Source organism: Balearica regulorum, chromosome 25, assembly GCF_011004875.1.
Source record: "Balearica regulorum gibbericeps isolate bBalReg1 chromosome 25, bBalReg1.pri, whole genome shotgun sequence".
NCBI lineage: Eukaryota > Metazoa > Chordata > Aves > Gruiformes > Gruidae > Balearica > Balearica regulorum.
This window is the reverse complement of record NC_046208.1, coordinates 1,696,778-1,723,076: the sequence shown is the minus strand read 5'-3', so window position 1 is coordinate 1,723,076 and position 26,299 is coordinate 1,696,778. Positions and strand designations below refer to the sequence as shown.

At 47.1% G+C, this 26,299-nt stretch overlaps 1 protein-coding gene across 4 annotated transcripts in view; it reads right to left on the bottom strand.

The window, feature by feature from the left end:
- KCND3 (potassium voltage-gated channel subfamily D member 3) overlaps positions 1 to 25,464 on the bottom strand; it is a 124,283-nt gene extending 98,819 nt beyond the window's left edge. For 2 of the 4 annotated variants that reach the window (XM_075775993.1, XM_075775997.1), the window contains exons 1-2: positions 25,297 to 25,464; positions 18,757 to 19,941 (exon numbers count right to left, since the gene is read on the bottom strand). In XM_075775993.1, the coding sequence (XP_075632108.1) occupies positions 18,757 to 19,865 (1,109 nt within the window). In that variant the 5' untranslated portion in view covers positions 19,866 to 19,941; positions 25,297 to 25,464. Of the gene's footprint in view, positions 1 to 18,756; positions 19,942 to 23,340; positions 23,466 to 23,827; positions 23,962 to 25,296 lie in introns of those variants that run through there. The other 2 variants (XM_075775995.1, XM_075775996.1) reach the window with 2 other exon arrangements.
- Positions 25,465 to 26,299: the final 835 nt, after the last annotated feature.

The following is a 26,299-nucleotide window of genomic DNA, read 5'->3' as shown; positions in this document are numbered from 1 at the left end:
GGAGTGCTGAACAGAACCGTGACAGGTAACAAAACTACCCGCTTTGTCAGCACAGTTTTCTTCTGGGGTGATGTTACGGTGATTAGCAAGAAAACTACAGGTGGAAAAGTGCTGGATCGACTCTCTGAACAAACATCAGAACATCTCAGTGCCACCCCTTGCCTGTCCGCGGGAGGTGACCCGTTCTGGTGACCTTCTGTGGAAGCCAGGGTCTTTAAAGAAACAGAATGATTTGATCAAAGCTGCCCTCAGCTTGCTGTGCTATCGCCATTCTGGTACGGGTGATGGTCTGAGGGATTGCACAGAAAGATGTGCTGCTGCCCCAAAAGGGGAGCGGGGAATTCTTTATTGTATGGTTTGTGTAGGAGAGGTTCAGGCGTGTGCTGACTTGGATTTTACAGCTGTAAAATGGAGATGTCAATGTCTGTAGAGGAAGGCAGTGAACCGCAATAAGTATTTGTAGCATATTCTGACAGTCTTGGTGAAGCTGCAGAAATGTCATTAAAACTCACTGCTCTTCAGTTATTTATGTCTTTTGTTATCAGTCCAGTGACCACATGGGGAGGTTTCTTTGCTGCAGTAAGAAACCTGTTGCCATTGTATTTGCTGCAAAAGTCAGTAGGAGTGTGCAACAGAGTTCCAGTTGCCTGAGCACGCTTAGCAGAGCTGCAAATGGCACGTATGTGTCTAACATCTGTAATTAAACTGATTGACCTTTCCGTGTGCAGGCTGGAGGGGAGAAAAGAAAAGTACTAGAGAAGATGGATTGAGAAGTGAATGAGATGCCAAAGTAAATCTCATTTACCTGTCCCATGTGTCAATAGTGAGCTGGGAGAACATTAGTCTCTGAAATCATCTCACATCACCAAAATAATCTCAGACACCAGCTGTTTGCTCTGCAGAGCTGTCATGGGGTTGCAGACGCGGCAGCGCTACAACTGCCGTAGCAGTTGAGTTGTGAGACAGATTCGTGCTCGGGTCACCTACCATGGCTGCGGCACAGACACTTCCCCTCTTTCTAAAACAGTCCCTAAAGAGAAGCACAAAATCACTGCTCTGGTAAGGGAGAGGAAAGCAGACTGTGACTCAGATAGAAGGAAAAAAAAAGACATTTGGGGAGGATGCATAATGCAAAATAACACAGGAGGAGAGGCAGCAGAAATAACCGGCCCTTAGCAGCTCTTTTTTTCCCTAGGTCCCTAAGAAAGAGACTTGTAGTCATAGTAATTAGCCCCCTAGGCTTGCACTGGCACTAACGAATATCTGGATGGGACGGAAGACAAGTGGTGTGGAACTGGGCTCCCCCCCACGCGCCCTCCCTGCCAGGCAGCTCCTCGCCCTACGGACGGGATGAGGGAGGGCCGAGCGTGATGCTTGTTGTCACTCTAGGCAAAGCCTTTGGGGAAGGAAACGAGCAATTCTCATTTAACCAGTTCTGCTCTTTTCCGGCATCTCCCTTCTCCACGTCCATGGCGGAGCCGATGACAGCGTGGGGACCTGCAGGTTTTGGGGTGCAGGTCCGTGTCTGGGGCAGGGTGTCCTGCCCTCCGCTCACCGCCTGCCCCCACACCGCCCGGGGACCGGCCGCAAGCCGAGGGCAGACCTGGCCGTCTGCGTGGGAGCCCCAGCACCGCTGCGGTACCTTGTAAACGGTCGTGGGTGTCTGAAAGACAGCCCTGAGCAGTGCTTCGTTTTTAAATAGATCATTCCTGACAAAGCCCATTATTCATGGTGGGCGTAAAGCCAATATCCCTTTGGTTCACAGGCTGTGCCGCTGCCGTCCGGCGTGGCGTTCCCTGCCAGTGATCTCCGGCCACGGCAGCACGTGGAGAACATGAGGACTTTTCTTGGCAGCTGCATACCATCTCTTCATCTCTCTAATCTCTGAAATTTTAGACTTCGCTTCCTACCACTCCTTGTGATGCTTGACGTGTTTCACCCGTATAATTAGAGCAGGATTCGGATTGTTCAATTGCACGTCGGCACGTCCACAGACTGCAAAAGCATTGCCCAGTGCACGCACCGCCAAAGGTACTGAATTCCTCTCTTACGCTAACTAGTCTCAGATCAACTTTAACTGAGTATATCAGCACGTGAAGAACAATTTTTTTGGCCTGTCTATGCAGTAAAAAAATCATGATCATTTTAGTGTAAAGTCCACGTATGTGATACTTTTGAGAAACAAATGAGGGGTGAACTATATGTAAGTCCTGTTGTATCTCTGCCTGCGGGTGCACATCCTCTGCTGCAGCTCTGCAGACACAGACCTGTCTAACAGCACACACCAAACTCCTCTTCAATTATGTAGAAGTTTGAACACCGAGAAAGGAAAACAGTTTGGGAATGATGAGCTTTGCCAGGCAGAGGAGGGAGACCCGTGCTTCTGCCATGTCTTTCCTCAGGCTGCCTTTTCTGCAGTGGGTTTGGTTTTCTACCACTCAGTACCAGTTTTTTGCAAGAGGGATGTTATTTTCTACCATATCTGAATGGTAACACTTAAAAATCACTTTGCATCAATGCCCATTCATTTAGGCCTTCAGTATTTTATTTTATGGTTATGTTTGATCGTATATAGTGGTGTGATTGCTTTTCACATCTTACACATAACCCTCAAGATTTTTTTTCATACCCGCTCAGTCTGATTTATTCCCGGCTGGAGGCATGTCGGGTTATGGCTAAGGACAGACACCCTCACGGTATTCATGGGATTCAAAATTGCAGATGGCAGATTTGAAGGTTGAGCCCACTCTATCCGCTGGGCTGTGGCCCGTCCTTTCTGCTCACTTGATTTCTTTTCTGCACCATATTTCCACAGAAAGGTCATGAAATCTGCCCGTTATTCCCGTGCCGTGGAAGCGTTCGTGGTGTGGGCTCCAACTATCGCATTACGCGTCTTGCCCGTCATTGCTTAGAGTGGACAGTCATCTTGTGGTATTTTATTAACCAGTGACAGAGCTGTACAAGGGAAAAATACGCAATGAATAACGATTAAGCAGAGTGATTGTTTTTAAATTCCGAGGCTGGGCTCTGCCCACTGACTAAGCAGATGATTTGTTGCATTTGTTGTTATTCCTCTGCCTCGCGGCGCGGCGCAGCCCGGGCACGCTGTCAGCTGGGAAGCTGGCGTGCTCCTGAGATGCTCGAGCATCTTACAGGCAAAATCTCTCCAGTCAATTAGAGATTTGGGTTGTGGTTTTTTTTTTTTCCTCCTGTAATTACAGGTGGCTTGAGCAGAGCTGCACGAATGTTCTTCAGAGTTCCTATTAATCCGTATTTTTAAATGACTGTTCTGTGTCCTGTGGTTGGAAACATCGTGTGAACAGTCTGGTTTGCAGCTGAGGGGGAGGCAGACGCTCTGTTTTGTGAAAGATCACGTTATTTAAGAAAACCACGAAACGCTTCCGAAATGGATGAAAATGCGATTCAAACCGCTTCTAATCACTGTTCTGTATTTGGCGATGGGGTCGCTCTTGATGAAGGTTCTCTGTGGACAAGACAGCGTGACAAATCTGCTGGACGTGGGGCTCTGGGGTTCGGGGCCCTATTCCCTAGACAAATCTGGTTTGGGTTTATCACTTTTCCGGCTACTGACTAGAAGCAACGTTAGTCTTTTGCCACGAGATAGAATATTACAATGCTATTTTTATTTTATTGATTTAACCTGGTCTTCAACAGAGTGGGACAGAAAATTGCATTTAAAAGATAAGTGGATGTCGTGGTTTAACTCCAGCCAGCAACTAAGCCCCACGCAGCCGCTTGCTCACCGCCCCCCCAGCACGATGGGGGAGAGAATGGGGAGGGTAAAAGTGAGAAAATTCCTGGGTTGAGATAAGAAAAGTTTAATAATTGAAATAAAATAGAATAAAAATAATAATTGCAATAGAATAGCCCTTGACTCTGTGGGAGCACTGCTCAGCAGGAACGACAACATCCCTGTGTTATCAACGGTGTTTCCAGCACAAATCCGTATCACAGCCCCGTTCTAGCTACTGTGAAGAAAACTAACTCCATCCCAGCCAAAACCAGCACAGTGGAAAAAAAGATCTACAGGATGCATTGCATCTTAGATGGCAAACGGACTGCTATCATTACATTCTGTTATGCTAAGTATTTGGGCTATATTTGGTAGGGCAGGTTTTGCTAAAAATCCCATTTTACTATTAAACTGTGTATCTGAGAGTACTTTAAAAAGGATTACGTTGTAAAAGCTCAAAACCTTACATTGTATCGTAACTTAAAGGACTGATTTTTGCTGCTGTTTAACGTGTGGCAGTACTTGTCACAAAGGACGCATATTCCACTTTACTAAGTTGCTGGGGACAATTTTGAAGAACCGTGGTGCCCGACACACGCACGTCCCGCTTTCTAATTCAAAGTACCGTGTGGTGCACGGTTTTTCTTCTGGGAAAATGCATAGCTATAATCTATTAAACCGGGTAAACAACAAGCAAAGTTTAACACGAGGAGGGGCCAATACCCCCGGCGGGGGCTGGCGAGACGCGTGTGTTTCTTTACACGCGTGCATACGTTTCTTGGCTAGATGATTCTGCAGATTTGTTATTTATAGTATTTTAGTATTAAATAATAAATCAGCGTCTGGGAAAGAAACAACTTCTGTTTGCGTTTTGCTAAATCATTTTCGATCTTTCCCTATGAAGCAGAACACAGACCTGTAGAACATTTTTTATTCTATCATCTAAAATTCTGTGTGATTTTTTTCCCCATTCTCTCCTTTCATCTGTGAGAGGAGATCGAGCTCTTTGATATTTTATTTAGATTGCGTTGCACGTTTGGAAGTAAGCCATTTGAGCTGATTACTGACACATTTACTGGGTCAGCTCCCCTTCTCGCCTGACCTCTGGCCTTTCAGCTGTGCGGTGGAGACGGTGCCTTACCGCAGAATTGTAACGGGAGCAATCCAAATGTGGGATGAGAGGGATGCCCGACTCGGCATGTTTGCCGGATTAAACTCCAGATAGCTGGGGGTTCAGTGTATCAGAGTTTTTTCCGTCTATAAAGTTCATTGCCCAGCGGTTGGCAACTCCTTTCGGGTGTCCGGAAGAGCAGAGCACAGTGCAGAAAAGTTTGGATCTCTGTCATTTCACAGCCAGAGGTGGGAATCTAAGTCTGGCTTGACTTTGAGAATCCTGGCACGGCGATTCATACAGCTGACTGACAAACGGTCATCGGGTCCTTCCCAAGCGCCCGTCGAAGGTCGCTATGGGAAGCACGAAGTTATCATAATTTTGCCGTGCTCACATGAAGCTTTTTGTCCTGAGTCACAGCGAGAGCTTGCACAGCAGCAGAGATGCTGTTGTACTTTCATTTATATCTTTCCCCGGTGATAGGAGTGGAGGAGAGAAATGGTCGCAGCTGTCTAAAAACCCCTTCACCTTGTCCCTTGGCAGTTGTATCTGGCCTTCAGGAGCCCATTACACTAAGCCACTGTGACAGCTCATGAGGGAGAAACATTGTCCAGAAACGCAGGACACGAGACATCCTACTTCTACAACATGTTTTATGGTATCCTGTATCAAATGTGATGCCGACCGCTAGAGAAAGAGGCGGATCTTTCTGCGCAATCCAGCAATGAAGTTGAGATCAAGCTAAGACTAATCCATTAAATAGGACACATCAAGGTAAAGGGAAGCTGTCTGCCCACTTCTGCCTGGAGATGCTCAACTGGCACTGGCAGATAACTCCTGCTCCTTTACCGTGTTGCACTAACACTATCGGCGTTCATTTGTGTTAAGCTGTCTGGTGTTGTAAACCAAGTTCAGCAAAGGTGCTGTAGCTGCCTAACGGCCGTGTGGCATCCCGCGCGCCTGTCTGCATGCTGCTGCGGCTGATGGTTTCACTCGTCTGTCTGCCTGCACGTGCTCTGCTCCCAGTGCAGGGTGCATTAGCCGCGCTTATTTCCTACAAAATTCCGCAAATCCTGACTTGCGTTTAGTCACCAATAATTTTCACCGTATTTCACGTTGCAGATAAAGCATTCAGTATGCACGGATGTTCAGATAAATGCCCTTTCTCTCAGTCTGCGATGATTTAATGGGCGGATTTAATTTATTGTACAGTCAAGCGCTATAGGTAGTAGATGTGCTGTCTGCCCACTCTGTTTTGATATTGCCAGGGAAGCAGTTATTAATGGCTGCACACAAATTCTATCCAACAGTTTTCTTAAGTGCCTTAACTATAGTGCACCTAGTAGTGCGAGCTGGAAATCGCCGCTCTTCAGGGGATGTCCAGAAAAAGCACTGGTAAGCGTGAAAGGTGAGATACGGCTCCGTGGAGGCCCTGCCACCAGAAGGCTTCTCCTGCCGTAATGACTTTCCCATAAAAGTAGTGCATAACATGTCTCCCAAATTACACCCCGACCTATTCAAATCCACAGAGCCCAGTTGAGCTGTCACCGACACTCGTTTTTCACTCGTGTGACTCACTGACTCTAATGAAGTTACTCCCGATACACAGGGTGGGCAGAACCATTAAAAGTTATTTACGTAGAAAAAATTGCAAGGGGCTGTCAAAGCTGTCCGTGAAGCCATCCTGGAAGGACGCGCACAGCCGCAGCCTCGCCGGAGCTGTGGGTTTTATGTGCTGCAGCGGCGAACGAACCCCCCCCGCCCCCGGACACGGCTAACGAGGCAGCTACAGCCGCCTCCTTTGTTTCTGGCGAAAAATGAATCATAAAAGCTGCTGAAATTAATTTTCAGTTCACAGTACGTTTGTTGCCAGACTTTGGTGCTGCAATCATGTGAATATATACCGACGTGTACGAGCGAGCTGCGTGCGTTTGTTTACCCTGTGATGTGCACTTGAGAGCATGCATGCATAGGTTTAAATATATATATAAAGACTGAGCACCTGTTTTCTCCTCAAAATCTTTATCTCCCCCCCAAATTAGAAGTTGGTTTTTACCGCAAAGTTCAGACATGTTCCTTCTCTTTTCCTCTTGAAACATTTTTTAGCTCTGCTCAGACAATAACAGACAGAGGATGGACAGTGGCAGTGTCTGAGAGTGGCACAACTACAGGAGCTGGAGAGTTTAAACAATACTTCACTATCTGCTGAAAATCTAAGAAAAGAATGCTAAAAATAAATGCAAGTGTTGCCAAGTAGAAGACAGAATTAAGATTTTGCTTCTAACATCTGTAGGTCTATTCTCCTTTTCGGAAATCTCATTTTCTTCTTTCCCTTCTTTCCCTTCCAGGCTGACAGAATTGCAAACTATGCTGAACGGCTTGCGGTACCATTCCTTACAGACTGGACACTTCAAGACTTCTACCTTTCTGGTTAATAAATCGTCCACAAGATCTGTCACAGGACGGTGGGGATGTGAGATTTCCTTTGGGCCAGATGCTAAATCGGCATCTGATGTGACATACCTTCCCAGGCCATGAAAGCAAGGCTGGGGTTTCAGATGGAGATCCGCAGAGATGTGCCATTTCGGGAGCATTTGCTCATGCAATCATAGAATAATTTTGGTTGGAAAGGACCACTGAAGGTTACCTAGTCCAGCTCTGTGGTGTCTTATATGGAGGGTAGAACAGTTCTATGTTGATGCCGAAGGAAAGTTGTTAGGATATGTGTGTTTTAACAAGTCATGTTGGTGCGCATCCTTGTTTGTATCAGAATTTGTAAGGAAAGGTCAGAACTGGAAAAGAGCCTCTCCCGTTTGTCGCTTTTCTGATCCATCCCGACATCTACACCTTGAGGAAAGAATCTGACAATGACTTTGCTCTTGGGCTACAGATAGGTCTTTTGTGTGTAAACCGATGGAGCTGTTTACCTATGTTTTATCTGTTCAAGAAGGCTTTCCCTAGGCTGGAAATGAAGCTTGTTCAATAGAGCTCGTTAGGTAATGAGCTTATTCACTAAGCTCATTAGTGGTGGAATTCATCCTGCTCAGCCCTCTGCAGCCCAAAATCTTGGATCCTTCAGTCCAGCTTACTACTTGTTTTGACCCTTGGCAAGAGGGATGACTTTTACCTAATTTCATCTAGTTTACGTATTTTCATTCAACAGCTGTCTTGCTGAATGAACGTTTCTGTTATTTACTCTGGCCTGCTATTCCTCTGTAGCAGAAAAACATCTAAAAGGGCTGCAGTCTTTTGCATCTAGCATGCCAAGGCTCGAATATCATGCCAACTCATTTCATGAACTGAAGCAGAGTGTCTGACTCAGTAGGACTCATCCTATTCCATGATGGATGCTCCCTGGATTGATGAACAGACGGTTAGGCAGATGTAAGTAGGCAGGAAAAACGAAAGAGGCACCAAGTAAAAGTTGTGATTGCCTCCTGTGAGCTGACCGTGATTGCCCATCTGTACACAATCTAGGGGTCTTGCAGGAAGTTTTAAAGCACAGGCGTGCACGGCAGAAGCTAGGGATTTCGTATTTTGGGTAATTATGCAGAGATCAGAGAGTGAGCTTGAGAAAAAGGATATCTCACAGGTGCAAAGCTGGGTGGGAAACGGGGTTTTAAATCTTCCCGAACCAACGGCACAACTAAAATGTGTGACAGTGAAGGATGTGTGTTGGCAATAATGCTTCATTGATTCATGTTCAAAGTGGTAAATTTAAGTCCTGTTTCTACTCATTGCAGACACTGATTACTAGAAAAAGGCTCTCATGCAGTGGAGTAACGGAGGTGTCAGAGTCTGTTAAATAGACAACAGCCTACTCCTATCTTCCCTCTGAAGAGGCAGAAAGAAGCAATTGGAGCTTTTCTCCATTTAATATTGATGACAAAAGGCCAAGAAACTATATAAACCTCAAAAGACACTAAAACAGGATTGTAATTGAGAATGAGTTCTGAAATTGCAGGGAAAGAATAAATTTTTATCTGCATTAGCAGGTAGCGCGGCTCAACAGGAGCTGAGCTGGTGCAGAGGACCGAGCATCCCTACTGTACACGTCTCAGGGAGGATTAATTCCAGACTAGTCCTAGTCTGGTCCATGGACTGAGTGCCCATTAGCAGTAAGAGCACATTAGCTGCATTCCTGGAGTGCATCTGCCAGTCGCGTCTCATCCAGGCGGAACGCAGTTTGCACGCTCTGAAACCTCTTTGCACTGCGAGCCAAGCTGCAGCACGGACGGGATGACTGAGTTTCCTTTCAAAGAGCGTTCCTGATCCACACTAAGGCACTGAAGTAGATGGACTCTAGGAGAAAGTGGCTCAGAGCAGCTTTCTCTCGTTTTAGCTTTCCTTTTGCAGATAGCTTACTCCTGCCAAGCATTAGGTTGCAAGAATAGCTGGCTTGCATTAACCTTTTCAATTGAAAAATAAAGTGCTATTTTTGTTCGTATCATAGTGACTGTAATTAATATTTAAGGAGAGTGGCTCTCTTGTGCTCCAGGTCATACAAATATAGAAAAAAGTGTGTGCCGTTGATGACGTGTTGCCTCCACGTTACACCCCAAAAGAGCACGTGGAGCGTGCTGACATGGCAGTGAGGATTGGGGCCACTGGGTGAGAAAATAAACAGAATTAAATAGGAGTAAGAAGTGTTTTCCTTAGCACAGAGAAGAACTAAGGGGCTGTCTGATCGTGGGGTGAAATCTTGTTATCTCGAGGCCCTGCATTTAAATATTAAAGGCTGAAAGTGACTCAAGATTTTATCATCTGCTGTTTTCACATCTGACGTGAAACCCTGCGTCTACAGGCAAGATGAGAAAAACAGCAGCAGTTTGTGCCTCTTAGATGGCAAGGGGGAGTCACGTGCACAGAAAGAATAAAGCACTAAGTACACGAAAAATAATTACCCGTAATAAAATGCTAAGGTACTTCACGATGTTGAGGCTGTGTTGTTTGATTAACGGGAGCTGTTAAAAGGGAAGGCGGCAGCTTTGGCTCCTGCCTGCTGCGCGGCAGGTCAGGCAGGTTTGTGGGTGCCAGGGCGTTATTTCTGTCGTGCTGCCGCAGAGCGTTCCGCAAACCTGGACGCGGTGCACGTTCAGTGACAGCGGCCGCTTCCCTCCCTATGTGTGAGGCTTATTACATGAATTATTTGACCTTGTTATTAGGAGACTCCGCAGCACAGTTGCACTGAGACCTCTGCATCTCTGTTTCAGCTTACGTTTCAGGGGCCTGTAGTCTGGTTCTGCAGGACTGCTCTCTTCAGAAGCAAACAATCCTTCTCAAGGGCTTTCTGGGGATGTACATCAGCCAAATTTCGCAAAGTCCTGAAGGCAAAAAGCTAAAGCTGATCTGTGTTTTAATTTTGCCGCAGATGGCAGGCCAAGATTAAAGCAGCAGGCTTCCCCAGGCGATCTGCTCAATGGCTCTCCTGAACCCGAGCGGTGAAGAGCCTTGCTCGAAAAATGGCTTTGAGTGGCTGCCCATTTTGGTTTTGTTGTTGTTGCAGATGCTTTTATAGGTGAGAGAGAATTCATACGCAGAGTGCCGCTCTCCATCAGGAGAGGGACCGCGGTGACAATGCCATCGCAGCGCTCGATCCCCCGACCCAAACCCCTCACGGCCCCGTGCAGAAAGTGAGGAAAAGTCTGCGATGTAGAGCCAGAACAAAAGAGTGAAATCAGGAAAGAATGAGAGAAAGAAAGAGCCAGATGCTCCAGCATCGTTTCTGAGGCTGCAAACCAGAACGAAAAGCCAATAAAGACTCACACCTTTTAAAGGAGTAATGAATTGTTTCCTCCTCTGGCAGGCAGTGATTTGACTTGCCACATGCCTCCTAGTAATTTCCCAGCAGGTTTTAATGTTGGAACAATGGCATTCTGTTAGATATTGATTTTAAAATAACTCTTCCACACTTACTTGTAACTTTAAGAGGTGAATTACAGCCCTTGAATGTGCTCTAATGTAGCAGTGGTAAATAGTTAAATAGGCACAATCTGTTTCTGCAGGCATTGCCTGTCCAGGAGAAGGCAGAGCTCGGCTGAGCCATTCCTGGTCTGCAGGAAAAACACCCAGCAGTCTGCCTGCGCCAAAGGAAAATATTAATAAATTCACAGTGGATGTGGTGGAATTTGACAGAAAAGAATTTCTGTGCCGGCTGTCGAAGCAGCGAGAGCAGGAGGGCGATGGATAAATGACCTGATCGTAGCTCATTTCGTGTCCAACTTGTACCGAGCCGTGGTGCTGACCGTGGGGTATCGCTGCGGGTGCCAGCACCCTTGGGCGAGCCTTGAGAGGCAGCCGAGGCCGACCCACGGGTCCTCTGCCTGCCAGGGTCAGGCACAACAGCATCGCCGGAGTGCTTGAGCGGGGCGTGCAACAGCCAGCTGCTGGGTCCGGGTATCGCCGTGTCTGAGGCTCGTGCTGCATTAAAAATAAACGAACCTGCCTCCGGTAACGCGCTGTGGCAGCTCCCTCCCTCTGTACTTCTGCATGGACTGGTATGACGGGTATGCGTTAAATGCAAATAGTACGCGGCCTCCACTGAAACCGCACTGAATTACACGGGGAACAGCGTTCGTGTCGTGGGAGACTGGAGCCCAGCTGTAAGTGTGATGGTGGCAGGCACGAATGCTGAGGAAAAGTTTCTCTGTTTATCTTACACTTTTTTGGTAGGTTTTTTTTTTTTTTTCTTTTTTCTTAATGAGGCGGTCTCACTACAGTGCCTGGGATAAATAAGCTGGTTTTGGTGACAGGTCCTCCCACATTCTGGTTTCAGCCGCCCAGAACGCACAGATCCCTTACAAAATTGCAAGAATCTCATCTTGTTTTCCTAATACTAAAGCAGGGCAGGAATTTCGTTTCCTATTTTAGGTGCCCCCCTGCGAAATCCGTGCCGAGACAGCCTGGGTGAGGATGTGACGTACAGATGCCGTGAGCGAGGGCCGCTCTGGGCAGCTGCCTGGGGCAGGATTAACCTGGGGCCGGGGGCTGCACAAACCCCCTCTGCTCCCCAGGTCACACTGACAGCTGATTCCGAGGCTGTAATCAGCTGAGAGACGTAATTAGCGTGGGCTAATTTGTTGCAGGGCCTTTAGCTTCCCTTCCCCTTTCCCTGCTTTCCGACTGACAGTGGCTACTCTGTCCCTCATTTTCTGCTGATCTCTGTAAACTAATTACTTTTACTGGGTCAGTGCTGTTATGAAATTATCATTTTATGAGACTAAAAATAGCTCACATCCAGTCAGCAAGCCAATCACTTCCCTTCATCTCCAGTGAAAACACAATGTTATCTTTAATCTGTATTTCTCGGGCACTTGCCGTGATGCAGGCTAGAAAGAAAAGGGAGGGGGGGGGGAAGGAAGAGGAGCTTAGAAAAATGTCCTAAATCAGTTGCTATAGATGCATCTCTGCCAAGGTTTCATTGGTAAATTTAGCAGTCACGTTATAATTCTAGCCAGTACCATTACTTGGCCTTATTCAAAATAATTCATTTCTCACACAACGAGTTTACCTTAAAGGAAAGTTACTTTGTCTTGCACATTAAAAATGGTGTGTTTGCACCTACATGCAATCGTTACAAATATCCAAAGCCACAAAAAGCCTAAGGACAGATACATTTAAATTTTTTTAAGAGAGAGAGAAATCCAGTGAATTCCACTTGCCCTGAGAATGCATAAAGGTATTTTAATACTTCTGGGGTCCTGGTGAATACAAATAGCTCGAAAATGAGATGCTTGCCTGAGATTTACATCAAGATAGTGAAGGAAGAGGTTCCATCTGTAGTTTCCAATACAAAGACATTTCGCACACAATGTCCGTAAATCCATTAGGAGAAGAAAATTGATACACATTTGGTATAAGATGAAGCTGGAGTCAAGAGAATGAAAGCTCAGGAAAATGGCTTCTTTGTGTAGCTCCATCAATTCATTGTTTGATTGGACTTTCTGTATATTAAATTCAAGCAGTCCTTTGGCCTGTGGATATAAGAATTGTTGGCTGTGTGGGAAATGGTGAGAGTGATGAAATTTTAGCGCCTTGCTTTACAAAGGAAGTATCCCGCATCTCATCCATCTTTCCAGCCATGATGTTAAATATGCAAAGTAGTGTTTCTGTTAAAGCATTTTTTCTGATTCAGTTTAATGGCAGTTACTGAAGTACTGACACGCACAATATGATTACTGGGCCAAACGGCAATCTTTCCGGAGAAGCTGGGAATGGCAGCGCTCCAGAGATGATTTATTATTTTCCTTACTTTGCAAACTCCTCTTAGTTTGCATGAAGGAGGGTGAATGAAGGTTACTATCAGGTTGAGTGGTTTCGGTACTTTGCATTGGAGAAATAACTGCAGAGAGATCTCTGTTCACACGGTAGCTGGCAGCATTTGCAAGAAACGTGGTCAGTGTTCAATAAGTTCATGCTAGTCCAGCTGTCAACGGCTTGGCAGCAAGAATTTTACATGCTATTTCACTACTTAAATTTCATCCCGTTTCTCGTCCAAGATTGACTACCAATAAAACAGCCCAAGAAAAAAGCAAACCGAAAAAGGACGTTTCTTTCAGCGGTGTCAGTTCTCTGTCGCGCTCTCTGACCCACATTTTGCAGAACCGCAGGGTACCAGCTTGAACCAAGACAAACCAAAACAGCCCCCTACCCCCAAATCCCTGCTCTCTGAGCACTCAGCTAATAAAAACCGTAAGAAATTTCAGATCTTGCTCCAGATCAGGCTGTTGACATAACCAGGCCAGCACATCTGTTTTATTGACTTCCTAGGATTAACCTGGTGCCTTAAATGAATTATATAGATAGGACTGTGTTGTCCAAATGCACTGATGTGTATCTTTCAAACTCACTGACCAGTGCAGCCGAATCTCAAAGAGGGATAGTGATCTCGAAACCATTATGTTCTTGCAAATTGTAAGGGAGACAGTCAGACAGAAGATAGATTCTCCTAGGACCACCCCGAGGGCGCTGAGCTGCGGGAGCTCAGCCTTCGTGAGGCAATAGAAAATCACACCGGAACAAAATCCATCCGAAGCCCCCTTTCCTTGGTCCGTGGGACTGATGGTTTGGCCCCAAGATCTTGGTGCCGATTCCCTCCAGGATACACCGCAGGCTTTTTGCCCTTCTCTGCTCCAGCCTGCTCCCAGCTCTGGCGGGGAGGGGGATGCTGATGCTGCCTGCTCCGAGTGCTCGGCTCTGGCATCCCCCCCCGCGCGGGCACGGCTGCGGTGCTCTGCATCCCTCGGGAACCTCTCCGTGCCCCAGGATGGTGCAGGGATGCGGCACTTAGGTTTTCACAATTTGCTGCCCGCGTTGCAGGTCGCAGACGCTGCCCGAGAGTCTGAAACGTATGGCCGTTGTCAGGTGAAATGATAACAGCTATAAAAAGCTTAGAAAAATATGCGCTCTGGGCAAAAATGGTGTGGGGTTTAGCAGCGTGAGAGAGGTCTTGTACCGCAGCCGCGTTTGTGATGCACGCTGATGGGCAGCAAAACGTGCGGCTGCCCCATCCACAACCAAACACTATTTAAAAGTGAATAAAACCAACACACTGGTAGCAAGGTAACAAAATTTGTGATAATTAAACTGTCTCTATGTAGATGTAAACCCGGTGGCAATTGCATATTAAGTTAGCTAAAAACCAAGACGGGGACGTGAATGCTAACGATGGGAACCAGCACCGTGCTGCTCCGCTGCTTTCGGCAGCGTTGCGTTACTGAGATGGAGGGTCCTGGGGGTCAAAACCTCCTGCAGAACAGAGAAGGGGCGCTGGCAAAGCCAATACTTATTGTATTGGTGGTTTAGACAAGGGCGAGAGAGAAGATGGGTAGCTGTTGGCCTCTTGAGAAAAATGTTTCTGCATGAATTGGATAGCTGATTTTGAATTAATTTTGAATAGTTGTTTCAGTAATTCAGATTGATTTAAGATGCACCCAAGAATAATGCTTTCATTATAAAACCTCCTGAGCAAAATTTAAATCATGCTAAATTAAAAACAGCCTCTGTTAAACCAGGGCTGATGAGCACAGCAGAGGGATCAGAGATGCAGGGTCAGTATAATTTAATTCCTTTGCTTTGTTTCCCATTCCAGAAAAACTGTTGTACCTATCTCCTTGCGTTGGTAATTACCTAAGGAGCTTGCAAGTCATCCTGGATTTCTCAAAACTGATTTGCATTGTAACCCCACCAGAAGCAGCACTTATTCTATTTTATGCAGTGCTTCACCTGCAAGAAGAAATGCATTTTTATTGCTTTTCATTTATGGGTCAGTCTGTAAATTCAATTGTATCCTAAAGATGCTTGGGAATCTGGAATAACAGCAGTACAGTAGGAGAGTTAATGGTTTGCTAATGCTAAGCATGTTTGTTGTAAGTAAACTTTCCCTTTTATATAAATGGAGCTAATTTTTTTAATGTCTTAATAATGTGGGAAAAGTTATCTTACATGTTCCAAATCACTTTTATAAAGCACTCTATCACAAGCAATGGTGGAATTCCGGTGTCAGGGAAATGTTCACTTATCCAGATTTAAATGTTTCAGTGTTCAAAACAAAAAATACATCCATATGTGTATAGATTTGAGTTCAAAATCATTGTGCTTTATCATTTCTTGTTTTAAGTGCTGGCTGAATTTTTAAAGACAAATAACAGAAAATACTTAAGATATTCATAAAAGCTCTGAGCATTGCTGAAATGCAGCGACCTGGCAACCACTAATTAGGCAAAGTCTGATGCATTAAGAAGCACATTAGAGACTTTGGCTGCATTTTTGGCAACGTCCGTGAGACAGGAATTGCCAGTGCTCTCATTAGTAACAAGATCCTTCCAAAGATATTGACATGACTTCTGAAGAGAGATGTATATGGAATATTGTATGAAAATGCCACTTTGTCAAAACTGAAAGGATTTGTGGGGAAGTGAAGGGGGCCAGGAGATGTTAACCACCCACCCACCCCACACAGTGGGAGTCAGGAAGGTGGCAATGACCTGAGGCCAAAAGTTTCATTTCTAGGGTTCCTGACTTTCTGTGCCATGATCCCAAGCGGGGGGGCGAGAGCTGCTGCAGGAGCCAAGGGCTGGTGCCGGCACCACTGGTGCTTTGCTCCACCAGCACCCTGCTCCACCAGCACCTTGCTCCACCAGCGCCTTGCTCCACCAGCGCCTTGCTCCGCCAGCGCCCTGCTCCACCAGCACCTGGCTCCACCAGCGCCTTGCTCCACCAGCGCCTTGCTCCACCAGCGCCCTGCTCCACCAGCGCCTTGCTCCGCCAGCGCCCTGCTCCACCAGCACCCTGCTCCACCAGCGCCCTGCTCCACCAGCCCCTTGCTCCACCAGCACCCTGCTCCACCAGCGCCCTGCTCCACCAGCGCCTTGCTCCACCAGCGCCCTGCTCCACCAGCACCCTGCTCCACCAGCACCTGGCTCCACCAGCGCCTTGCTCCACCAGCACCTTGCTCCACCAGCGCCTTGCTCCACCAGCACCTTGCTCCACCAGCGCCTTGCTCCACCAGTGCCCTGCTCCACCAGCACCTTACTCCACCAGCACCTTACTCCACCAGCGCCTTACTCCACCAGCACCATCCCTGCACCCATGCAGCTGGGACCCCACCACTGTCCTGACCAGCTCTGCAAAGCGCCTCTCTGAGGGACCCCAGCCTGGGCTCTGCGGAGCTGGTCTGGCAGCAATTAGGGTTTTATGGCTCATAGTAGCAACTTCTCTTTCTAGCAGAGGTTTCGGGCAAAGCAGTGGAGAGTGTCCTTGGGTCCTTGGGTACGGAAGCACTCGGTACCCACCGAACGTGGTCATGGGCAGAGAGGTGTTGTCAGAGAGCACGGGGGCTCTTCGGGGTCTGCTGTTATCGAGGTTTCTGAGTTTTTTGTAAGCCTGTGATATGACACTAAACTTAGCTGACAGACTATTTGCTAGAGACACCTATTTTAATTAAAATCCTGCAACAAAAATCCCACATCAGTAATACTAGAAGTTTAATTTTTTAGGCTTTGACAGCATTTTATAGGTCCCTTTCCAATGAACTCTTAGAAAGCCGTGTTTAAATGTCTAAGTTTTAAAATTCTTGTCAACTCATTTAACGCACTCATTCATCTATAATTTCTGTGATTACAACAGAGTGAGAACACTTTAAAGTCCTCAGGAGCACTCTGGTTTGTCTATCCTTGCGTTCAGAAAGGAAGGGGAAGAGAACAAGACCAAGTCACCGCACTGATGGGAATAGAGACTGAATTGCACTACAGCACATTCCGCATGTGTCTCACAAAAAGGGTTTGTTCCCAAGCAACACCGAACGTTCCCTTGACCCCAACTTGCCTGTCACAAAGATGTAACAACGTACGTGTGAACGTGCATAAGCGTGTGTAGATAGAAAGATAGGGACGATCCTTATTAAACAGAAACCAGAAAATAGAAGGGTATTTTCGTGCTTTTCCCCGCTGTGGAGGGGACACCCGGGACAGGTATCCCTCTGACACTACTTAGATATAATGGTGGGGCCAGGCGGGTGGGAACCGACCAGTATGGACCAGTTAGAATATGGAAAGCTGAACCACAGGGATCCAAAACCCAGCTTCGGTTTCTAAGTAAACGCTGACTTCTTTTCCAGGGTGAGGAACGTAGCTTTTGCCATATGAACTTGCCAACTTTGCTTAGATGTTAAAAAGGAGGAAAAAGGGATCTTTTGGTGACTATGACAAACATGTTCTACGTTTTCACTTAATGAAGAAATTCAGACTTGCAGTTGTTATATGCTCAGATACTGCGCCTTTCTGACAGCTGAATTATGATTTTCATAATTTAGAAGTGCTACTGTGGGCCTGTTCCTGTATAATAGGCACAGAGAAGTGTTTAAAATCAAAAGCAGTTTAGAGAAAAAGTGGTCACCGTATTACAAGAAAGAGAGTTGTCTACATCTGAATATTAAACTGTGCGAACTTTCCAGTGGGAAAACTCTTTGTGAAGTAACTATAAACTTGGTATATTGCTCTGGTGTGTGGAATTAAGAGATTGCATTCGATCATAGCTTTGTGAGCGCCCGAAGCAGCAGTGATGCCTACTTTCTTTTACATAACCCCATCAGGGTGAGGGCTTGGTCATTCTGCTTACAAAGGTTTTAGTTCAGAGCAACAGAAGCTCAAATCTATAATCTCAGTAGCAACATCTGTAAGACAGAAATGAAATGTAAGGGGAAAACACGCCCTCCAGGCTACGTTCCCCTTGCTTTGATATCATTATCTTTGTACCTGTCCATGGGAATGTTTGAAATTCTACTGCAACTGCTACAGTGTACTCGTATTATTTTTTAAACTCACAACTAAACACAGACAAGAAGCCCATATGCTGCTCGATTAAGTAAAAACCAGATCATGTCCTGGAGATCACTGAGTATTTTCGGTATAGTGTCCCACAATATCCATTTGAATTCAACAAATCTATAGTTCCTGGCATGTCAAGTGAAGAAACAATGACCGACATCACGAAAAGAGACAACACATACATCAGCAACTTTGTGTAAAATCTATGGCTCGAATGAATGTCTGAAAAAACCATAAGCTCTAGTTGCCAGCTCCCTTGCACTCATGTTAACTTTCCTCTCCTGCAGAAGGAGTGCGAAACAGGACCTGCTACTCCACAGCCTTGCTCCTCCTGCACTCATTTACCATTGTGCCAAGCATTTGTCAAGTGGGTGTAAGTGCTTTTCCTGTTTTATACAACTTCACATGAGCATAAATTGCACAAGTTGTAAGGCAAAGAACAATCAAGCCCTTAACAGTTCCAGCCCCTTTTCGAACACGCACCCAGGAAAATGCTTAGGAGTAACTGAAGTCGACTCCTAGTACATGCTTGCCTGCTGCTCAGTAAAAGAAAAAGTAATACTCACCCCAGCGTTGTCATGGTTACAATAGTGTACCAAAAGGAAGCAGGAATACTGGTGAATTTGCTTGCCGAGGACCCTTTCTCTGCATAAAACATCACAGTTGCAAAGATGATGATTGCCATAGTGAGGGAAAAGAGGAGAAAGCCAAGCTCGGAGGCACAGCTCTTCAAAGTGTAGCCCAAGATTCTTAAGCCTTGGGAATGGCGAGAGAACTTGAAAATCCTGAAAACCCTAAAAACCCTTAGTGTCACAAAGGCTCCGCTGACATCCTCATTGTTGGTCATCACCAGGCCAATGTAGTACGGCATGATGGCCACCACGTCAATGATGCTCATCACACTTCTAATGAATCTGTAGCGACTTGGGGCTGCAAAGAGTCTCAACAGATACTCAACTGTGAAAATCATCACGCAAGCCGTGTCCAAGCAAAAGAAAGCCACAGCATATCTTTCCCCACATGGAAGCTCCTTGTTTCCAGGCACCGTGCCACAGGGGACAGTTTCCACAACATTAGTGATCACAGAGACAGCAATAAAGAAACCGGTGACATAGTAAAAGACTAAGGCTAAGGTGCTGGTGTGGGGGTTCTCGAAGGCTCGCCACATGGTCTGCCGGAAGCTCAGGGATGGCATGGACCCTTCTTGGTTGTTTTCTGAGTCATTGTCATCCATCAGCCGCTCCGCGTTTTCCCGCTTTCTGTCTTTGTACTCTTCATAGCAGCAGTCCCCAATGATTTCAGGGAGGATCCCATAGAAGGCAAGCTCTTCGTCATAAGCAGAGATGCACTCGTACCTGGGATAGTGCAGCTTGCCAGTTCTATAAAAATTTAAGATGCACCTAAAGACCTCAGGGTCCCGGTCAAAGAAGTACTCCTTAGTGTCTTCGTTGAAGAAGAACTCCTTCTCGGTGCTGCCCAGGAGAGTGTCCGGGTATCTCTCTAGTGTAGTCCTCCAGGTCTGGAAACGCCTGCCACTCACGTTGAGAATAATCAGCTCGTCCTGCCTCTTGTTTTTCTCCGTTGGAGCCAGTGGCATAGGACAGTTGGCTACTGGCATCCATCCTATGGCGGCTGCCCTGGCAAAGGGCAACCATGCTGCTACTCCTGCTGCCATGATGACCCCAGGCCTTGTTACTGGAGAAGACAGTTGGGCTGCTCCTGGGACCTGCTGGAAGTCAGATCAGTTCCATCTAAAATACAGAACAAAACAAAACCACAGCACACAGTCAAGCGGGGTGTCTTGCCCCGTTGTGTTGAAGAGTCAGACATCAGTACATACACAAGACTTTAGAACAACTGGTTTGCCCTCATCTCCCGTTTGAAGAATGATGTTAAACAAGGCACATGATAATCAGCTCAGCGGGGTTATGGCATTATTATAGATTGAAATTTTGAATAGCAAATGATTCCTCATTAAAAGCATTTTTAAAGTAGCATAAACACACTAATTTATATTTGCTTCCTTACAAACAAGACTAATCCATAATTCCCCAGGTGTAAGCCTCGTGTGCTCATCAGTTTAACTACAGCTGTCAAGAAAGAGCTGGGAACTCCGGTGAAGTCAGCTTGCCGTTCGCCCAGTGAAATTGTATGCCATGAAAAGCCATGGCTGGGCTGAGCTGGGCTTCCAATCTTAAAAAAGTTCAGTATGTAAGGAATCTTGCACTAAGAACGTTTTCAGAAACAGAAAGTCTTCTCTGGTTTTCATTAGTTTTCTTCCATCTTTAATTAAAGACCTGGCCTCAGCAGCAGTTTTTTGCCGGTCTCTTTCATTTAGAGATGGGTTTTACTCTTGTGCAATATTGCATCCCTCCATCAGACAGACGGAAATTCTGACTTTCAGGGAAACGTTGCTCAGAATATCTGAGCAACAGTAAGCTTGAATCCCAGGAGTGAAGGCTGATGGATTAAGCTATGAACTGAATGCCAAGAACATCAGAATGAGGGAAGCCTCCAAACTTGGACAACTTTCTTCCAGCAGCGAGATACCTTGATTATTTCCTAGCTAACAGAAGCAGAAGTCCTTCAGCCTAAGAAGTGAAGGACTATTAGGTTGAGATGAAATATGTTCACTGCGGGCTTGATTTTTAGATGAAAAATATCCCAAGTCGTCCAGATCCTCAGCCACTGGCAGCCAACATTCTCTTGAAATTAAAGTAGTTATTGGTGGTTCTGATCTAGCCATGAATTTTCTTTTTCTTTGTGGTCTTTGGTCAGAATTCTTACAATATTTAACTTTTGTTTTAACTTGGATTTACTTCCACTTCCCTAGTGTTTTTCTAACTCTACCATAAAATTATCTGGAGAAAGGTGCCATTATCATATAAGATGCATTAGGGGCCCTATCAAAAATTGGTTTATCAATGGAAATTCCATTGATTCCACTGATTCAGGGCCTCAAGGCCTAATTGTCTCCTCAACGTGGTATCCTTCTAGGCAGTTTTTTAATTATATGAAGGCTGCCATTCCAGCCAGTAAGGCTGCAGCATTATCGATTTCAACAGGCCATCAAAATACTGAATAAAAAATGACAGAATCAATCCGTGGTGAAAACGACTAAACTGCTCACAGAAATGCTCTTCCTCTTCAGGGCACATTAACATTCATCACCTTAATGTGGAGCATCTTTCTGTGCAATTTTACTATCTAAAGGACAATTGAAATCCCTCGTGCAAGCATCTTGCTGCTGCTGGAAGAGGTTTTGTAATTACGAAACATATAATAATCCATAGTGATGCTTATCCCGAGGAGATGCTTTGTTTGTATGCATGGCACCGGAGCAAACATCCCACAATATTTGCCTATAAAGGATTGTTCAATATCACTCTGCACTATTTTTTCTCTCCCCCTAAAGAGGGAATTTATTGCGTTAATAGTGCCAGACTGACAGCCCTGGAGACCAGGCTCTTTCGTCTGTGCGAGGAAGAGGCAGAGCGCAGCACTGCAAACTTTCTCTGCACTACTTTGAAAATACGCCCCGGTCTTTAGCTGAAAGGCGATCTCCAGGGGTTCGGTGGGCTCAGAGAGCAGAGCTGCCCATTTCTCATACCCGCAGTGGTGGATCTTTGAACTTTGATGAAGCATTGCCTTAAGAACAGGACTGCAAAACAGGAGGCAGCAAAATGAGAACCGTTTCGTTCATTAATCACCAAATATATACAGGCAAATAACCAAGAGACCAAGAGAATGCATCCTGTGCCTGTTTTCCCTGCTGGTAAACTGTCTTCTCTGCTTCTTAATTTCAATTAGCGACACCGCCACAGCCATTCTGCCGGGGCTGATTGGCGATGTACGGTGACCTGACCAGCTACAGTACACTGGATCCTCATCTCCCCTGATTTCTCAGGGGAACCTGGTTAGAAATCTCTTCTGTACTTTTATAACTTTGGTTGTAAATTCCAGGTTACCTACATTAGCTGCTGAGGCACTATAAATACTTCACATATAATTGTTCTAATGAAGCACTGGTAACTCATAAGTGACTTACACATTTTTAAATCAATTTTTAAGGATAAAATGGGTCCTTCTATGCTGGCAGTATATGTGGGGAAGCTATAAATATCTCAGCTATGAAATGGTCAGGAGATTAAAACAAAAGAGAAGGAGAGGGGTATTCTTCTGTGGAAGTTTAGTTCCCATTTCTCTGTGATCAAGAGATGCAGCTGGTTAAGAAAACTTAGTGCACACAGCTTAATTTTCTAAGTTGCATTGAATCTGGTCCATTTGATCCTCAAAATACACAAAACCAGAGTCTTTTTCAGCTATAAATTGTCTGAAGGACTGAGAGGGACAAGAGTAATGAAATCCCCTGTCGCAGAGGTTTTGCTTTTTCTTGTCCATGAGTCCTTGGAACTCCACCCCTCCCCAAAGTCAGAGACAGAAAATTAAGACAGAGGACTGGATTTGTAATTCAGAGCTGCACAAACTAAGCCGAGTAAAAAAGAATATGAAGTAACAGCAAGTTTATGTACAGAATGTGGAAAGAATCCTCCTTTTCTGCATGCCTGGGTTTTGGTAACTGCTAACCAGTCTTTTCAGGCTGGAAAGCAACTGGCCGAGCTGAAAATATGCTGTACAGTCGACAGAGCCTCTTCAGCTCGCACAGCAAACAGACACACTTTACTTCTAACAAGCATACATTTAGCTATACGCAGACTTCTAATTTTAATTACCGTAATTTCTGCATGTAATTTGAAAGGAACTAGTTAACAAAAGATCAGTAGCCTGCTGATGACATTTAGAAGACCTGGTACACGAAATAAAAGAATTTGCCTCCGTCTGACTTAAAAAAGCCAGCATCTGTAGAGACAAGAATCTGTTCTCTTTGGATAATTATGAGGACAGCGAAATGGTGCAAGCAAATTTGGCAGAAAAGGCTCCGGGGACTCCCGACCCCATCCCTGACCACCGCTGGCTCCCGCAGGTCGTCTGCGTTGCAGCCGCTTCGTGGGCACCACGGTTTCATCCCAGTTTCAAACAAAAACCTGACGGGCACGGCTAGGTCAGTAAAGCTCTGGAGGAAAACTTTAGAGAACACAGTTATTTCTATTCCCCCCTAAAGGGTCAAGAAATAAACGATGGATTCTTACCACATTAGCTCCCACCGGCAATGCCGTATTTAAAAAATGTCTCTTCGGGAGTTTCATGAAAGCAGAAACAAACCAAAAATCTCCTAGTGCTTCCCTTTCTAGAAGCAGACAGGGATGATTTAAAATACGACTGATAAACATACTGTGAGTTTCCTGATCAGACGCTGCTAATGGGAGCGAAAAGCCTCGAGACCACTCGTTCTCTCCTTTCCTGTCCTTGTTGGGTCAGGCTCAGACAGCAAAGATAGATTTGCTTTAAAGCAAAATATGTCAGCCAAAGCTTCGATGTCCTCTGTCAGTCACAGATTCCTTTCCCTTCGCAATCGCATCAGATAATAAAACTTTCTGCGAAACATTCACTCCCTCAGTCCGTTTGAGAGATTTAGGAGCAAAAGCAACAGGCTTAGGATAAATGCATGCAAACTTCTCCCCTCCCTCCCAGTCAGCCCAGGGAGCCCCATCTTGCCGGCTCGCAGCGATGCCTTACCTGGCAAGGAAAGACACTCTCGGCACCCAAAAGTAGGGCTAAATCTGGGGAACTGGAAGGAAGGGGGAGCAGTCACTCCTCAGGATAAAAGGTGAACTGTGCTGCCTGCCTCTTGACTCCCTCTCTAAATGCAGTCAGAAGCAATCAGTAAATGTGATCATCATTGTGAAAGTATATATATAGAGATGACTAAACAGCTTCTCCCTCATTACTGCTGAGATGGAGTCTCTCCCTGCCTCTCTCGCCTGAGCTTGCTTCGTTTTGCCCCCTCCCCTTCCAGTACCGCTCGGAGCTTTGCTCTCGCTGCCTGACCGAGCTGGAAACGGTACCCGGGTCCCGGAGAGTCGGCTCGCCTGGACGCCGCAGGGAGATGGACCCAGCTGGTCCCAGGGAGGCAGGCTGTGAAGCGAGACTGAAGAAAGGCGGTGTGAGCTAACGGAGACACCGGCAAATGGAGTCATTAAATACGCACCAGAGCCTACCCTGCATGCTAATGTGCCAGCAGTGGCAAGGAGGGGGGGATGAAGGGGGGAAAAGTGTGGGATGAACTTCACTGGTCCCTCCTGAAGCTCCCTGTGTGTCCCTGACTCTCGGGCAGGCGGGGACCGTGCGGGAGAGGCGCCTTCTCCTGTACAAGAAAATGAGCTATTGCTCCAGCATTGCAAACCTACAACCAACACCTTAGCCAGGGCAGGAGGCTACATTCAGGGATAAAAATAAATAAGTCAGACTTGAACCGATCTTTCCCTCTCTCCTTCTCTGCTCTTCCTTCCCACCGCCTGTCCCCTTTCCCTCTCGTCCTGCTGTTCTCGCCTGCCCTGCTCCTTGGCAGCTCTTACCAGTCCTGTCTCCACACCACCTCAGCATCCCTCTTTCATCCACGGTCAGAAGTTGGACTCCACACGCTCAGAGACCTGGCATCCTCGCTCATTTGTCTGTTTGCCGGCGAATCTCCATGAAATAAATAACTATAAGCCCAAATCAGAGCAAACCAGTCTTGCCCTGCTCTGCCGGGCAGCTCCCGGCGATGACTGACGCGCCGCAGCGATAGTTAGCGACTTCCATAAAGTAAGACGAATACATACATGAAACACAGGAGCTCAGCTGCCTTGCCATCGCCTCGCGTCCTTCCACTGCTCAATATTACACTTTAATCTATCGCCGGGAGTTCAGGGGCTGGAACGGTCTGCGCGGCCACCAGATGGGAGCGAGGGAGGGAAGGAGAGCGGGAGAGACGAGGAGCGGGAGAGTGCGGAGCGGGGGCGAGGACGAGGAGGGCGCGGCGGTGGGAACGAGCGGGGGGCACCGCTCCTGCCCCTCGCTCCCCCCCCGGCTGCCGCCGCCGCGCCTCCTCCCCGCCGCAGGTGAGCCCCCCCCGGGGCCGGTGTGTGTGTGTGTGTGTGTGTGTGTGTGTGTGTCCCCGGGCCGGTGTCCCCCCCACACCCCGTCCTCCCGGCCGACCCCCTCACCTCCGCAGGGCGCGCCGACCCGCCGCCTCTCCCTGCCCGCCCGCCGCTCCCGGCCGCGGCCGCCAGCCGAGCGCCTCCGCTGCCATGCGGCTGCCGGGAGCGCGGAGCGGCGCGCCGCGGGCCGCGGGGGCGGGCGCGGGGCTGCGCGGGGCGGCGCGGAGTGCGCGGGCGCGGGGCGGCGAGCGGCGATCAGCACCGGCGGGCGGACAGCTCCGCGGGGAGGGGCGGCGCGGGGGTGGGGGGGGCCCGGGCTCAGCGGAGCGGGGGGGGACCCCGCACATGGCCCCGGCCCCGGCCCCGGCCCCTCCGCGCCGCCGGCAGGTGTCACCCGGAGCGAGGGTGCGGCGGCTCCCGGGGCGGAGGGGAGCGCTGGGCCGCGGGGTGCCGGGACCTCGCTGGGGCAGGCTGCGAGGCTTTCGGTTGGCAAAGCCCCGGAGATGCTCCGCAGCTGTACCGCTTCCAGCGGGAGAAGGGAAGCGGGGATGTGGTGCGCCCCTGCGGCTTTAAAACGGGGGGAAACGGGAACTTCGCAAAGCCATCGCTAACCAGGGTCCGTTTTCCAGGTGATTTTTGTCTGCCTGTATTATAGCGTGCCTTTCTTTTGAGAGCCCTTAAACCAAGGCCTTATTTTACCAAAAAAAAAAAAAATAAAAAAAATTAGAAGCCGCCCTCCAAATCCTCAAACACCTCAACACTCAGACTGTCCAGTTTGGAAAATGTAATCTGGAAACTCTGATACCAGAACCCTGATCGATCCAGTCCAGTGTCTCAACATTGTCTAATCCCTGATAATTCAATGCAATTATTAAAAAAAAATAATACTAATTTCTGAATGTCAGGTCCTGGGTAATCCTTCCCCAAAACAATTTCCCCCGGTAATATTTGTAAGCTGCATTACAATGTCTGCTCACTAGTTAATAAGGTTATGCAAACGCTACATATTATAATCTTTAGAATATGGATACTAGTAGTTGTATGCTGGACACATGAGTAGTTGTGTGCA